The 13,442-nt window shown below is 43.0% G+C and overlaps 1 protein-coding gene across 1 annotated transcript in view; it reads left to right on the top strand.

Annotated features, from left to right (window-relative positions):
- The window catches only part of ITPR3 (inositol 1,4,5-trisphosphate receptor type 3), a 580,258-nt gene that overhangs the window by 358,389 nt on the left and 208,427 nt on the right, over positions 1–13,442 (top strand). Inside the window, exons 31-34 of the mRNA XM_073575604.1 lie at positions 1,054–1,305; positions 2,221–2,346; positions 2,427–2,552; positions 11,154–11,274. Of these exons, the coding sequence (XP_073431705.1) occupies positions 1,054–1,305; positions 2,221–2,346; positions 2,427–2,552; positions 11,154–11,274 (625 nt within the window). The remainder of the gene's footprint in view (positions 1–1,053; positions 1,306–2,220; positions 2,347–2,426; positions 2,553–11,153; positions 11,275–13,442) is intronic.

Genomic DNA, 13,442 nt, shown 5'->3' with positions numbered 1-13,442 from the left:
ACTAATACACACGAAGGGAAAACACAAACAGGGGAACACCACTTAGCTTTACTCTATTGCTCTTGCTCCAGACAACAGAGTCCACCACCAGAATGCAGCTCTCCTCCTGAATCGCTGCCACCAAGCTCTGTCAGAGCTGCAAGGAAATCCCCTCTGACTCATTCCACACCAGGGCACTGACCGTGCTGCAAGGAGCTCTCTCCAGCTCCTTCCTCCACCAGGGATGGTTGGAACTGAATACTATCACCAACCCTGATTGCAACACCTGTGATTATTTTATAGCAGAGCCAGCAATCACACCTGCATTATAAATGTGCACTTAACTAAAGAAACAGAGTGCAATGACGCTCACCACCACCGGGGGAAAACTTAGAACAAACGACACCACAGTGCAATAATCCAAATTGCCACCAGGGGCAAAAACATCTCTAAGCACAGCTTGAGAAAAAAAAAGGTTACCTGTGCTTTTATCTGTCCTGATCCCGCATGGATCATGACAACCAGGCAGTGCAATGTGTTCCCTCACACAAATGAGCAGTTGAGAGTCCATGCAGTGTCACCAGTATATGGACCTGGAGCTGTGTATGTGCGACCATGAACTGCAGCAGCTGTACATGGTTGGGCACACAAAATTACACAATGGATAGCAGAGATATGTTTATAAGATTATATCAGCATGGAAAAAATATCTAAATTGTGGAACGTATTAATATTTCAAGATCTATTGATTAAAATATATGATATACTTTGTTCATAGAACTATTGAACTACTACTGTATTCTTTCTTCCTGGATGTGTTAACAAGTGCTACAGCTCCTTCTTTGGTATTTTTTATTGTATATTAGGTATATAAAAAAATACAAAATGTATCTAACAAGTAGAAAACAATACATAATAGTAATATATTTTAATGCACTTTCAACTTTTTACTGATTGGTTACAAATGTATGTTAATTGAAAACACCAGTGGTAAATGAATGTGTATGGCTGACTGTCTAAACACTGACCAATAGCCAATAAAATGAAGTAAAACTGTGCTCTTTCTTTGTGCAGTTGACAAATGCAGGAGACGATGTTGTTGTTTTCTACAATGACAAATCTTCATTTGCGTCAATGCTGGAAATGATGGCTGCAGCTCGTGAGGGGGTAGATGAGAACAGTCCACTCATGTATCACATTTCACTAGTTGATCTTCTAGCTGCTTGTGCTGAGGGCAAAAATGTCTACACTGAAATCAAGTGCACATCTTTATTACCTCTGGAGGATGTTGTCCGGGTGGTTACTCACGAAGACTGCATTACGGAGGTTTGATTTTAAATTCTACTTTGGTTAATGCATAAAAGTAACTGTTCAAACTTTCCTTATATCTGACAGTTCTATAGATTTTATAGGACAAACCTTGGTTGTTGAAAGAGTCCCTTTACAAGATGCTGATGTGGAGTGATCCCCAGCGATCAGCTCTTACCTATGGGGAAACCTTCACAGATGAGGCTAAGCATTACGCTGCACCCATATGGTCTTCAAATAGTTACTATTTAAAATCAGTCTGAAATGGTCAGACATGTGGCATAGTTTAGCTTTCAAAGTAGGAACATTTGTGCACTTAATTATTTCATGTAATAAACATGAATTCTGATGCTTTGCTTGATGTAATATGGACTAATGAAAATTTGTCTTAATTCAAAGTAAATATGCTTTAAAATAACTTGCCATAGAAAACGGGATCTCTTTTATTTCAAAACAGCTTTGTTTTCTAATAGTTATTTCCAGTATTTCTTTTCTGACTTCTCTTCATTTTAGGTTTAAGGCTAAGTGCACACGTACTTTTTTGCCCCGCGGATTTTTCCGCGCAGAATTGAAGAAATCCGCAGGTCAAATGACCTGCATTTTTCCTGCGGATTTCTTCCATTTTTAATGCGGATTTCTTGCGGTTTTTGTGCGGTTTTCCACTGCGGTTTTCCCCCTGCGGATTTGAAGACAGGGGAGGTGGAAAACCGCACAAAATAAGTGACATGCTGCGGATTTTGTACCGCAGGAAAATCGCGCGGAAAAATCTGCAGCGTCTGCACAGCGTTTTTTTTTTTTCATTGACTTAAATGCTACTGTACATCACAATGCGGATATGCAGCGTTTCTGCGCGGTAAAATCCGCTGCGGATCCGCTGGATATCTGCATCGTGTGCACATGGCCTAACTATTCTAAATTATTTTGTTTCAAAAGGTAAAATTGTCTTATGTGAATTTTGTAAATCACTGTTATGTGGACACAGAGGTGGAAATGAAAGAAATATATACAAGCAATCACATCTGGACCCTTTTTGAAAACTTTATTCTAGACATGGTTCAAGTAAGTGAGAAACTGATTTTAAATCTTTAGATAATACACCCTAATATAACTATTATATCTACATCCTCTGCTTCTCCCAGGTATGTAACAAGCGTGAGAAACGTCTTTCAGATCCTACCTTAGAAAAGTATGTTCTTACTGTGGTTTTGGAAACAATAAGATCGTTCTTTAACTCCCCATTTTCAGAGAACAGCACATCTCTTCAGGTATGAGATTATGCACAGCACAATCCACATTGATTTTCTGTATAGCTTTGCTTGTTCTTTGGGTCTTGAGGGCTTTTGGATGCTAGCAGTATACAGTGGGGAAAAAAAGTATTTAGTCAGTCAGCAATAGTGCAAGTTCCACCACTTAAAAAGATTAGAGGCGTCTGTAATTTACATCATAGGTAGACCTCAACTATGGGAGACAAACTGAGAAAAAAAAATCCAGAAAATCACATTGTCTGTTTTTTTTTTCATTTTATTTGCATATTATGGTGGAAAATAAGTATTTGGTCAGAAACAAGCAATCAAGATTTCTGGCTCTCACAGACCTGTAACTTCTTCTTTAAGAGTCTCCTCTTTCCTCCACTCATTACCTGTACTAATGGCACCTGTTTAAACTTGTTATCAGTATAAAAAGACACCTGTGCACACCCTCAAACAGTCTGACTCCAAACTCCACTATGGTGAAGACCAAAGAGCTGTCAAAGGACACCAGAAACAAAATTGTAGCCCTGCACCAGGCTGGGAAGACTGAATCTGCAATAGCCAACCAGCTTGGAGTGAAGAAATCAACTGTGGGAGCAATAATTAGAAAATGGAAGACATACAAGACCACTGATAATCTCCCTCGATCTGGTGCTCCACGCAAAATCCCACCCCGTGGGGTCAGAATGATCACAAGAACGGTGAGCAAAAATCCCAGAACCACGCGGGGGGACCTAGTGAATGAACTGCAGAGAGCTAGGACCAATGTAACAAGGCCAACCATAAGTAACACACTACGCTACCATGGACTCAGATCCTACAGTGCCAGACGTGTCCCACTGCTTAAGCCTGTACATGTCCGGGCCCGTCTGAAGTTTGCTAGAGAGCATTTGGATGATCCAGAGGAGTTTTGGGAGAATGTCCTATGGTCTGATGAAACCAAACTGGAACTGTTTGGTAGAAACACAACTTGTAGTGTTTGGATGAAAAAGAATACTGAGTTGCATCCATCAAACACCATACCTACTGTAAAGCATGGTGGTGGAAACATCATGCTTTGGGGCTGTTTCTCTGCAAAGGGGCCAGGACAACTGATCCGGGTACATGAAAGAATGAATGGGGCCATGTATCGTGAGATTTTGAGTGCAAACCTCCTTCCATCAGCAAGGGCATTGAAGATGAAACGTGGCTGGGTCTTTCAACATGACAATGATCCAAAGCACACCGCCAGGGCAACAAAGGAGTGGCTTCGTAAGAAGCATTTCAAGGTCCTGGAGTGGCCTAGCCAGTCTCCAGATCTCAACCCTATAGAAAACCTTTGGAGGGAGTTGAAAGTCCGTGTTGCCAAGCGAAAAGCCAAAAACATCACTGCTCTAGAGGAGATCTGCATGGAGGAATGGGCCAACATACCAACAACAGTGTGTGGCAACCTTGTGAAGACTTACAGAAAACGTTTGACCTCTGTCATTGCCAACAAAGGATATATCACAAAGTATTGAGATGAAATTTTGTTTCTGACCAAATACTTATTTTCCACCATAATATGCAAATAAAATGAAAAAAAAACAGACAATGTGATTTTCTGGATTTTTTTTTCTCAGTTTGTCTCCCATAGTTGAGGTCTACCTATGATGTAAATTACAGACGCCTCTCATCTTTTTAAGTGGTGGAACTTGCACTATTGCTGACTGACTAAATACTTTTTTTCCCCACTGTATGTATTGTAGAAATGATTAAATGGAAATATTGAAGTAGTTGTCCGTACTCAGACGACTCTTGGAAAGTGTGTATATTTCTCCCCAGTAAAATAATAACACTTCTACTCACTCACCCAGAACAGTGCCTGCACCAACATTCTCGGGGCACACATGAAATTGCAATTAGTGATGGGAGAACGTGCTCGAATAACGTCTTATCCGAGCATGCTCGGGTGTTGTCCGATCATCTGGGAGTGCTTGTATATTATGATCACTTCCTTGCGGCTCCATGATTTGCGGCTGTTAGACTGCCTGAACACACGTGGGGATTACCTAACAAACAGGCGATCCCTGCATGTGTTTATGCTGTCTATCAGCCGCAAATCATGAATCCGCAGGGACGCGAACATAATATCCCGAGCACTGCCAAGATACTCGGCTAACACCCGAGTGCATGTTTGGTTAAAACGTTATCCAAGCGCAATCGCCCATCACTAATTGCAATGTCACACACTCCTTGAGGGCTTCACTCTCTCCTTCAGACAAGTCAGAACACCCAAAGGAAGTGAGCGGGCAGTAGCAGCTCTCACTTCCTCCTGCCGTCAGTGAAGTCCATGAGAAAGAAGAGTGAAACCACTGCTGATTGGTCGCAGGGATCTCGTGACATAACAATGTCTCTCACTACCCAGGAGAGAGTGTGCCAACACTGCTGGAACGGCGCTGGCATTGGAGGTGATTATAAGTGTTATTATTTTACTGGGGGGAAGCATTAGGATTGAGAAGGGGTAGTCTGAGCAGTAGGCAACCACTTTAAGTCCATACGGGGCTCTCTGAAGAAGGCAGACTATGCATTAGGAAGCAAAAAGGCACAGAGGATTTATCATAGAGACTGTTGTTGGTCCAAGACACCAGATTCCACCAGTTTCAAGAATGAAGGGTAACTATATATATATATATATATATATATATATATATATATATATATATATATATTTTAGCAGGACAGGGAGGATAGTAGGTCACCAGGTCAAACGTGACCAGTTATTGCTCCTATTTTATTCTCAATGTTGAACTGAATATTTTTTGTTTGTTTTTAAATCGTCCTATGGTTCCAGAGATGTGGGACGTTTTAATTACTGCTACTTTTTGGGTCTTTACCAAGGGGTGTAGTTTAATAAACTAGAGCAGCCGAAAGACATGCCCCCAGAGAATACTCTGAACAACACCTCCTTGATAAAGACTATAGAAATTAGCACTTAATAAAAAGCCTTATATTTCTTGAACTAAATAAAAAAAAAAAAAAGAAGAAAGGAATGCTCAGTGGAGCTATAAAAATAAAATATGGGCAAAAAAGGGCTATTTATCATATGGTTCTCTTTAAAGAAAATACTTACCACTATCAGCATATCAGGTTATATATGTGCAGTGTGGGGAATAGATAGCTCAGCTGGGATCTTTGCTTTGGCACAAGCGTGTGGCTATGAAGTCACTTCAGCAGACTAGCAAGTTCCACATGGATATTGACACGGCATATTTATTGTGCACACTTGTTACTCCATGTTACACATGCCAAACATGAAATAAAACATCTAAGGCCGTCTGGCCACTAACTAACAATAGCAGGCTAACTACAAAATAAACCTATATAACAGCAAAGAAGTCCATGTAATCTTACTGTGTCAGCTCCCAGCTCAGCAGACGAGATAGACTGAGAGAACCCAGCTCCTCCTGATTATATCAGCTGGACCAGTCAAGAAACCAAAACCTGGATTGAATAAGTGGAGGGGAACTACCAGTCCTTTCCATGCTGATCACTAAGGAAACCAGGACTGGATTACAGTGAAATAAACTGGCTTCATCATCAGTACTGGGAGACATATGAAATGAAACGGGGAGAAATATACCTGTTTTCTAGTACCTCTCCCCTTGGCACCTCACACACCCCCCTCCTCTGTTCGAGCCCGTGGGGTCGGACACGACGAGTCACCAAGCAGTGCGTTCTAGACAACGCATCTGCATTTCTGTGCGCTGTGCCCGCCCTGTGCTCCACGGAAAATTTAAACCCTTGTAATGCTAAGAACCAGCGTGTCACCCGCGCATTGCCTTCTTTTGCCCGGGACATCCACGTTAGGGGCGAATGGTCCGTTACTAGTCTAAACTGGCGACCTACTAAATAATAGCGCAAGGTGCACAAGGCCCATTTCACAGCCAGGGCTTCCCGCTCAACTACACTGTAGTTCTTTTTTGCTCTCGTAAGCTTTCTGCTTAGATAGGCCACTGGGTGTTCCTCGCCATTTACTTCATGAGACAAAACCGCGCCGAGGCCCACCCCAGAGGCGTCCGTTTGGACAATAAACTCCCGTTTAAAGTCTGGTGCAACCAACACTGGTTGGTCACAGAGGACTGTTTTCAATCGCTGAAAGGCCTCCTCTGCTTCTGCGTTCCACTTTATTGTGACAGATTTCGACCCCTTAGTAAGATCTGTGAGAGGAGCTGCGATGGTCGCAAAATGTTTGATGAACATAATAACCAACGATCCCTAAAAAAGCTCCAACCTGTTTTTTGGTTACCGGTCGTGGCCAATTTTGAATAGCGTCCACTTTATTGGCTTGAGGCTTCACGACGCCTCTCCCTATGCTATATCCCAGATAGCGAGCCTCTTCCAATCCCAACGTACATTTCTTGGGATTGGCAGTCAACCCAGCTGTTTTTAGGGAGTCTAAGACGGCTTGTACTTTTGACAAATGCGTGTCCCAGTCATCGCTAAAGATAATGATGTCGTCCAAGTACGCGGATGCATACTGGCCATGGGGCTTTAGGACAATATCCATTAGACGTTGGAAGGTGGCTGCGGCACCATGCAACCCAAATGGCATATCTCGGTACTGGAATAATCCCTGGGGCGTAAGAAAGGCAGTTTTCTCTTTGGCTGATTCCGTGAGGGGAATCTGCCAATAACCTTTTGTTAAGTCAATAGTGGATATGTACCTAGCCGAACCCAGTCTCTCTATCAGTTCATCGACTCTTGGCATCGGGTAGGCATCGAAATTCGATACCTCGTTTACTTTCCGAAAATCGTAACAAAATCGGATAGTCCCATCGGGTTTGGGCACCAGTACGATAGGGCTAGCCCAATCACTCCGGGACTCCTCAATGACCCCGAGCTCTAACATCTTCTTCACTTCCTGGGCAATGGCTTGTCTCTGAGCCTCCGGAATTCGATATGGTTTTAGCCGTACCCGCGCCTGTGGATCAGTAATAATGTCATGTTTAATTAGGTGAGTCCGGCCAGGAAGTTCCGAGAAAATATCTGCGTTCCTCTGTATGAACTTCCTGGTCTCTCGTTTTTGGCTTTCGGATAGCGTGTCTGCAATACCGACTTCTGGCGGAGCTACCTGGGGGTCCTTTACCTTAGAAGGTGGTGCCCCTCGAGGCCCATCCTCAAGGGCAGCTCCTGCCACCAGACTCTCCCTGTCCCGCCAGGCCTTAAGCAAGTTTATGTGGTATATTTGTTCGGGCTTTCTCTTGTCTGGTTGGTGTATCTTATAATTTACTTCACCTATTCGTTCCAGCACTTCGTATGGTCCCTGCCATTTCACAAGAAATTTATTCTCTACGGTAGGCACCAATACCAACACCCTGTCTCCGGATTGAAAGACTCGTGTTTTTGCCGCTCGGTTGTATACCGTGCTTTGGGCATGTTGTGCGCGCTCTAAACACTCTTTAACTATTGGCATAACTGCTGCAATTCGGTCCTGCATAAGTGTTATGTGTTCAATTACACTGCGATAAGGCGTCACCTCTTGTTCCCAAGTCTCCTTGGCAATATCTAACAGGCCTCTAGGACACCGCCCATAAACCATCTCAAAAGGTGAAAAGCCTGTGGAGGATTGGGGTACCTCACGTATAGCGAACAGGAGGTATGGTAGTAGGGCATCCCAATCTCTCCCGTCCTTATCCACCACCCTTTTCAACATTCCCTTTAGGGTTTTGTTAAAGCGCTCCACCAAACCATCAGTCTGAGGGTGATATACTGAGGTACGCAAATGGGAGATTTTTAGTAGTTTACATAAATCCTTAAGTATACGAGACATAAAGGGGGTCCCTTGATCCGTAAGTATCTCTTTCGGAATGCCAGTGCGGGAAAACATATTAACCAGCTCCTTTGAAATTGATTTCGCATTGGCATTCCGCAAGGGCACTGCTTCGGGATAACGCGTGGCATAATCTAATACTACCAAAATGTACTGATGACCCCTGGCAGATTTTACTAATGGACCGACTATATCTATTGCTATCCTCTCGAAGGGAACCTCTATTATTGGTAAGGGCACTAAGGGGCTTCTAAAATGTGACATAGGTGCGGTCAATTGACACGTAGGACATGACCGACAGTACTGGGTCACGTCTCCCACTAGACCCGGCCAAAAGAAACGTTGCAGAATACGGTGTTTTGTCTTTTCTACCGCCAGGTGTCCTCCCAAGGGATGTTTTTGTGCCAACTCCAAAACTACCTGGCGAAAAGACTTAGGTACCACTAGTTGTTCTACCACCACCCCTCGCACCTTGTCTATGTGATACAACATATCCTGCTGCACCGCCACGTGTGGGAACTCGTTTTGAGCCCCTGGGTACAATGGTCTTCCCTCGGAGACCTTTATGTTTTCCCACGCCCTTGCTAGAGTAGGATCCTGGTGCTGAGCGGTCCCAAACTTACCACGGGCCACCTCAAGATCAGGCATTTCTAAAACATCCTCTAGCTGGTCTGCCTCGCCTGCATACACAGCCAGAGGAGAGTCCACAGATTCTAGTACTTCCTCTGAGATGAGTTCTCCGTCGTCTTGCTGCAATGGTTCAGGGGCTAGCTCCGGAGCACCGTCTTCAACTAGAGGGTTCATGCCACTTTTGAAGTTCCACAAGTCCCAAAATAAGGGAAAGTCTCTCCCCAGGATTACACTGTGTCCCATAGACTTTATGACTGCTGCCTGATGTCTTTTGGTCCCTACTGGCGTGGCAAGAGTAACCCAGGCAGTGGGGTAGTTCTTGGTATCCCCATGGATGCAACTAATGCCCACGGTTAAGTTCGTTAGGACGCTAGAGTCCACCAAACTGGCATGTACCAAAGTTACTTGACTGCCGCAATCCAAGACGGCATTCACACTATAACCGTCAACCTCGACGTGGCACACGTGTTGTTCATTTCCCGTGAGGGTCTCCGCCACACAGACTGACTGCACATATAACGAAAGACGCCTCATAGCGTTACAGTCCATTGGCTCTATAGTCATTGGGCAGTTAGCTGCTACATGGCCAAGCCCGCGACATCGCCAACATTGTATAGGCCCTTGTCTCCTCGATGGAGATCCCAGATGAGGTCTGCTGGCTTGATGTGAGCCCGTACCACCTCCATAGTCCTTTGTAGGTCTGCTACCCTTCATTGTGACGTTCTCTTCTTTTGAAGATGAAGTAGGTTTCGCAGGACTCTCCAGCGATCTCTTGGGGAGCCAGTGGGGTGCTAATGTCCCTTGAAGTAGGCTTTCAGAAGCATTGTAGCGTTCGACCATATTCACCAACTGGTCAGCGGTAGTTGGGTCACCCTGTCCAACCCACCTCTGGATCTTAGCAGGTAAGGACCGCAGGTACTTGTCTAGAACAACACGCTCCACCATCTGTGCGGACGTCAAAGCCTCTGGTTGCAGCCATTTTTTTACTAGATGGATGAGATCATGCATTTGTGAGCGGGCTGGCTGATGCTCCACAAAATTCCATAAATGCACCCTCTGTGCGCGTACATACGTGTTTACTCCCAGTCTTGCCAGGATTTCGCCTTTGAGTTTGATATAGTCCATAGCATCCGCTCCACTCAGATCGTAATAGGCCTTTTGTGGATCTCCGCTCAGAAATGGAGCAACTACCTCAGCCCATCTGTCCAGCGGTAAGTGCTCACGTTCTGCAATACGTTCAAACACGGTGAGGTATGCTTCCACATCATCGTCTGCGGTCATTTTAAGCAAAGTCTTCTGTACGGCTTTCTGCGCACTAGCAGCGCTTTGTGCACGGTCTCTCTCATCTCGGGGTTGCCGAACCAAGGCCTGTTTTATTGCCTCCAACTGCTCCTGCTGCATCTGGTGTTGCTGCTCCAGAGCCTTCTGGAAGCAAGTATTAGTCTGCTGTTGCTGCACATTTGCTTGCAATAACTGCTTCACTAGTTCCTCCATATTACTGGACTCTTGGCTCTTCAAAAGCGCAGAAGCTTTCAGCCAGGACATACACAGCGTTTTCTCTGCAGTCACAGTCCAGCAGCCACAAGTGCCCGCATTCGAAACACCATTTGTGGGGAATAGATAGCTCAGCTGGGATCTTTGCTTTGGCACAAGCGTGTGGCTATGAAGTCACTTCAGCAGACTAGCAAGTTCCACATGGATATTGACACGGCATATTTATTGTGCACACTTGTTACTCCATGTTACACATGCCAAACATGAAATAAAACATCTAAGGCCATCTGGCCACTAACTAACAATAGCAGGCTAACTACAAAATAAACCTATATAACAGCAAAGAAGTCCATGTAATCTTACTGTGTCAGCTCCCAGCTCAGCAGACGAGATAGACTGAGAGAACCCAGCTCCTCCTGATTATATCAGCTGGACCAGTCAAGAAACCAAAACCTGGACTGAATAAGTGGAGGGGAACTACCAGTCCTTTCCATGCTGATCACTAAGGAAACCAGGACTGTATTACAGTGAAATAAACTGGCTTCATCATCAGTACAGGGAGACATATGAAATGAAACGGGGAGAAATATACCTGTTTTCTAGTACCTCTCCCCTTGGCACCTCACAGCAGGTAAGTTTGTGGATTAGAAAATGATAATATATAAATATATATAATGAAACTAATCAATTTCTCTTTTAAGACTCATCAAACAATAGTAGTCCAGCTTCTGCAGTCGACTACTCGGCTTCTTGAGTGCCCCTGGCTTCAGCAGCAATATAAGGGATCAGTAGAGGCTTGCATAAGGGCCTTGGCCATGGTTGGTAAGAAATTTCACATTATTTTAAATTGTCTGCCTTATACATTAGTATATACATTATAACTATACTGGTAAACATAATATCTTAGCAAAACGCAAATAAATAATAAATAAATAGGTTTAGAAGCAAACATGTCAGTGTAATGAAATTGATCCTGCATGAGCATTTTCAGTTAATAATAATAATAATCTTTAATTTTATATAGCGCTAACCTATTCTGCAGCGCTTTACAGTTTGCACACATTATCAGTAAAGATGCCTTGCAGTAACACAATGCATTTTTAGGCACATAGTTTTGTATTTGTTTTTCAAAAGCACAACATTTTTTCTACCATTTGTGGCATGTTTTATTGATAGACCTTCAAAAGTCTTGTGTTATTGTGCCTTTTGTTTTTTGGGGATTTTTTTGCTGCTTTTTTGTTCCTTTTTTATACTACAACTTATGTAATTCTGGCCAGAAAATAAAGCTTTTTTCACATTCATTTATTTGAGCAAAGAAACACAACACAAATTGTTATCTAGTCACAATAGAAAAAATGATGATCAAAAGGCAATAAGTTTATATAAAAAAGGTGCAATTTTTATTAGAACAACCATATTAAAATCATATTTCCAAACATTAAGCAGATAGGAAAATACAGATACTTGTCACTCATGAACTCTCATACGACGCTCTGAATCCGGAAGTGGTTACCACCCTTGTAATAATCAATTAATAACAGGATGGTGTATAGCTTAAAGGCTGCCACTGCTAGTCTACTGTGGCCAAGGTTATTAGAAAATAAGGTGTGGCGTAATAGTAACCACCAATCAACTAGAAACACAACCTCCCCGTATACCTATTTCCAGCATATCAATGCCCTTAACCCTAAAGAGACTCCCGTCACATTTATGATATTTTCTGAAATGGCGGGGGATTGTTTTAAGTGATAGAACATCATCTGTGTTGGTTGCAGCCTCTATGCCAAGAACATGTTCCCTAACTCGTACCTTAAGTTGTCTGGTTGTCATGCCAACATATTTCTTATGACATGGACACTCCGCATAGTAAATTACATTCTTAGTCACGCATGTAATGTGTTTCCTTATTTTAAACTCGCGGGAGCCGTCTTGGCTAACGAATGAGTCAGCCCGATCGATGTTGGCACAAGCAACACAGCGGCCACAGGAGGATGAACCAATTCGTACCGTCATTTGATCTAAAAATGAATGAACCTGAACACCTGTGTAATGACTGTGTACTAGTCTATCACATAGATTTCTTGACCTCCTTGCCGCAATAGCAGCTTTCTCAGGGATGAATCTAGCAATTACCGGGTCCGCTTTTAAGATATGCCACGACTTATTCATAATATTTCTCATTTGGGAGAATTGTGAATGAAAGTCCGTAACAAACCTTACCATCCTTGATTCGTCTCTCTGTTTATTACCATATAACAAGCTATTTCTGGACGAATATTTAGCTCTTTTGAAGGCTTTCTTGATCATACGGTTACTATAGCCTCGCTCTTTCAACCTGTCTCTCAAATCTTGCGCCTGTTTGAAAAAAATTGCATAGTATGGGATATTAGGATAGGTATACCTACCAGCGGTGTTCACCTTGCATTTATTTGGGGATGATAGCCACTGTGTGGAATGCTATAGTGAAGTAATTGTTCCCCCTTTTTCCTATATGGTGTAAGCAGGCTGTGTAGGAGGTATTGTCCACTAAGGCTAGTCATATACTGAGTTGATAGGCTATATAGGTGGTTACTATTACGCCACATCTTATTTTCTAATAACCTTGGCCACAGTAGACTAGCAGTGGCAGTCTTTAAGCTATATACCATCCTGTTATTAATTGATTATTACAAGGGTGATAACCACTTCCGGATTCAGAGCGTCGTATGAGAGTTCAGGAGTGACAAGTATCTGTATTTTCCTATCTGCTTAATGTTTGGCAATATGATTTTAATATGGTTGTTCTAATAAAAATTGCACCTTTTTGATGTAAACTTATTGCCTTTTGATCATCATTTTTTCTATTGTGACTATGTGACTTCGATGATAGGCTGTAGTAATCCAACATGGTTATTTAACCATGTGTGGTTGTCAGACTATTTGGTGTTTACAAATTGTTATCTGCAAAGATACCTCAAAGGGAATCTGTCAGCAGGTTTTTGCTATGTAAT

This window comes from Dendrobates tinctorius, unplaced genomic scaffold (genome assembly GCF_039654945.1).
Source record: "Dendrobates tinctorius isolate UK_male_01 unplaced genomic scaffold, ASM3965494v1 ptg000045l, whole genome shotgun sequence".
Classification (NCBI taxonomy): domain Eukaryota; kingdom Metazoa; phylum Chordata; class Amphibia; order Anura; family Dendrobatidae; genus Dendrobates; species Dendrobates tinctorius.
This window is presented reverse-complemented; position numbering and strand designations above follow the sequence as displayed.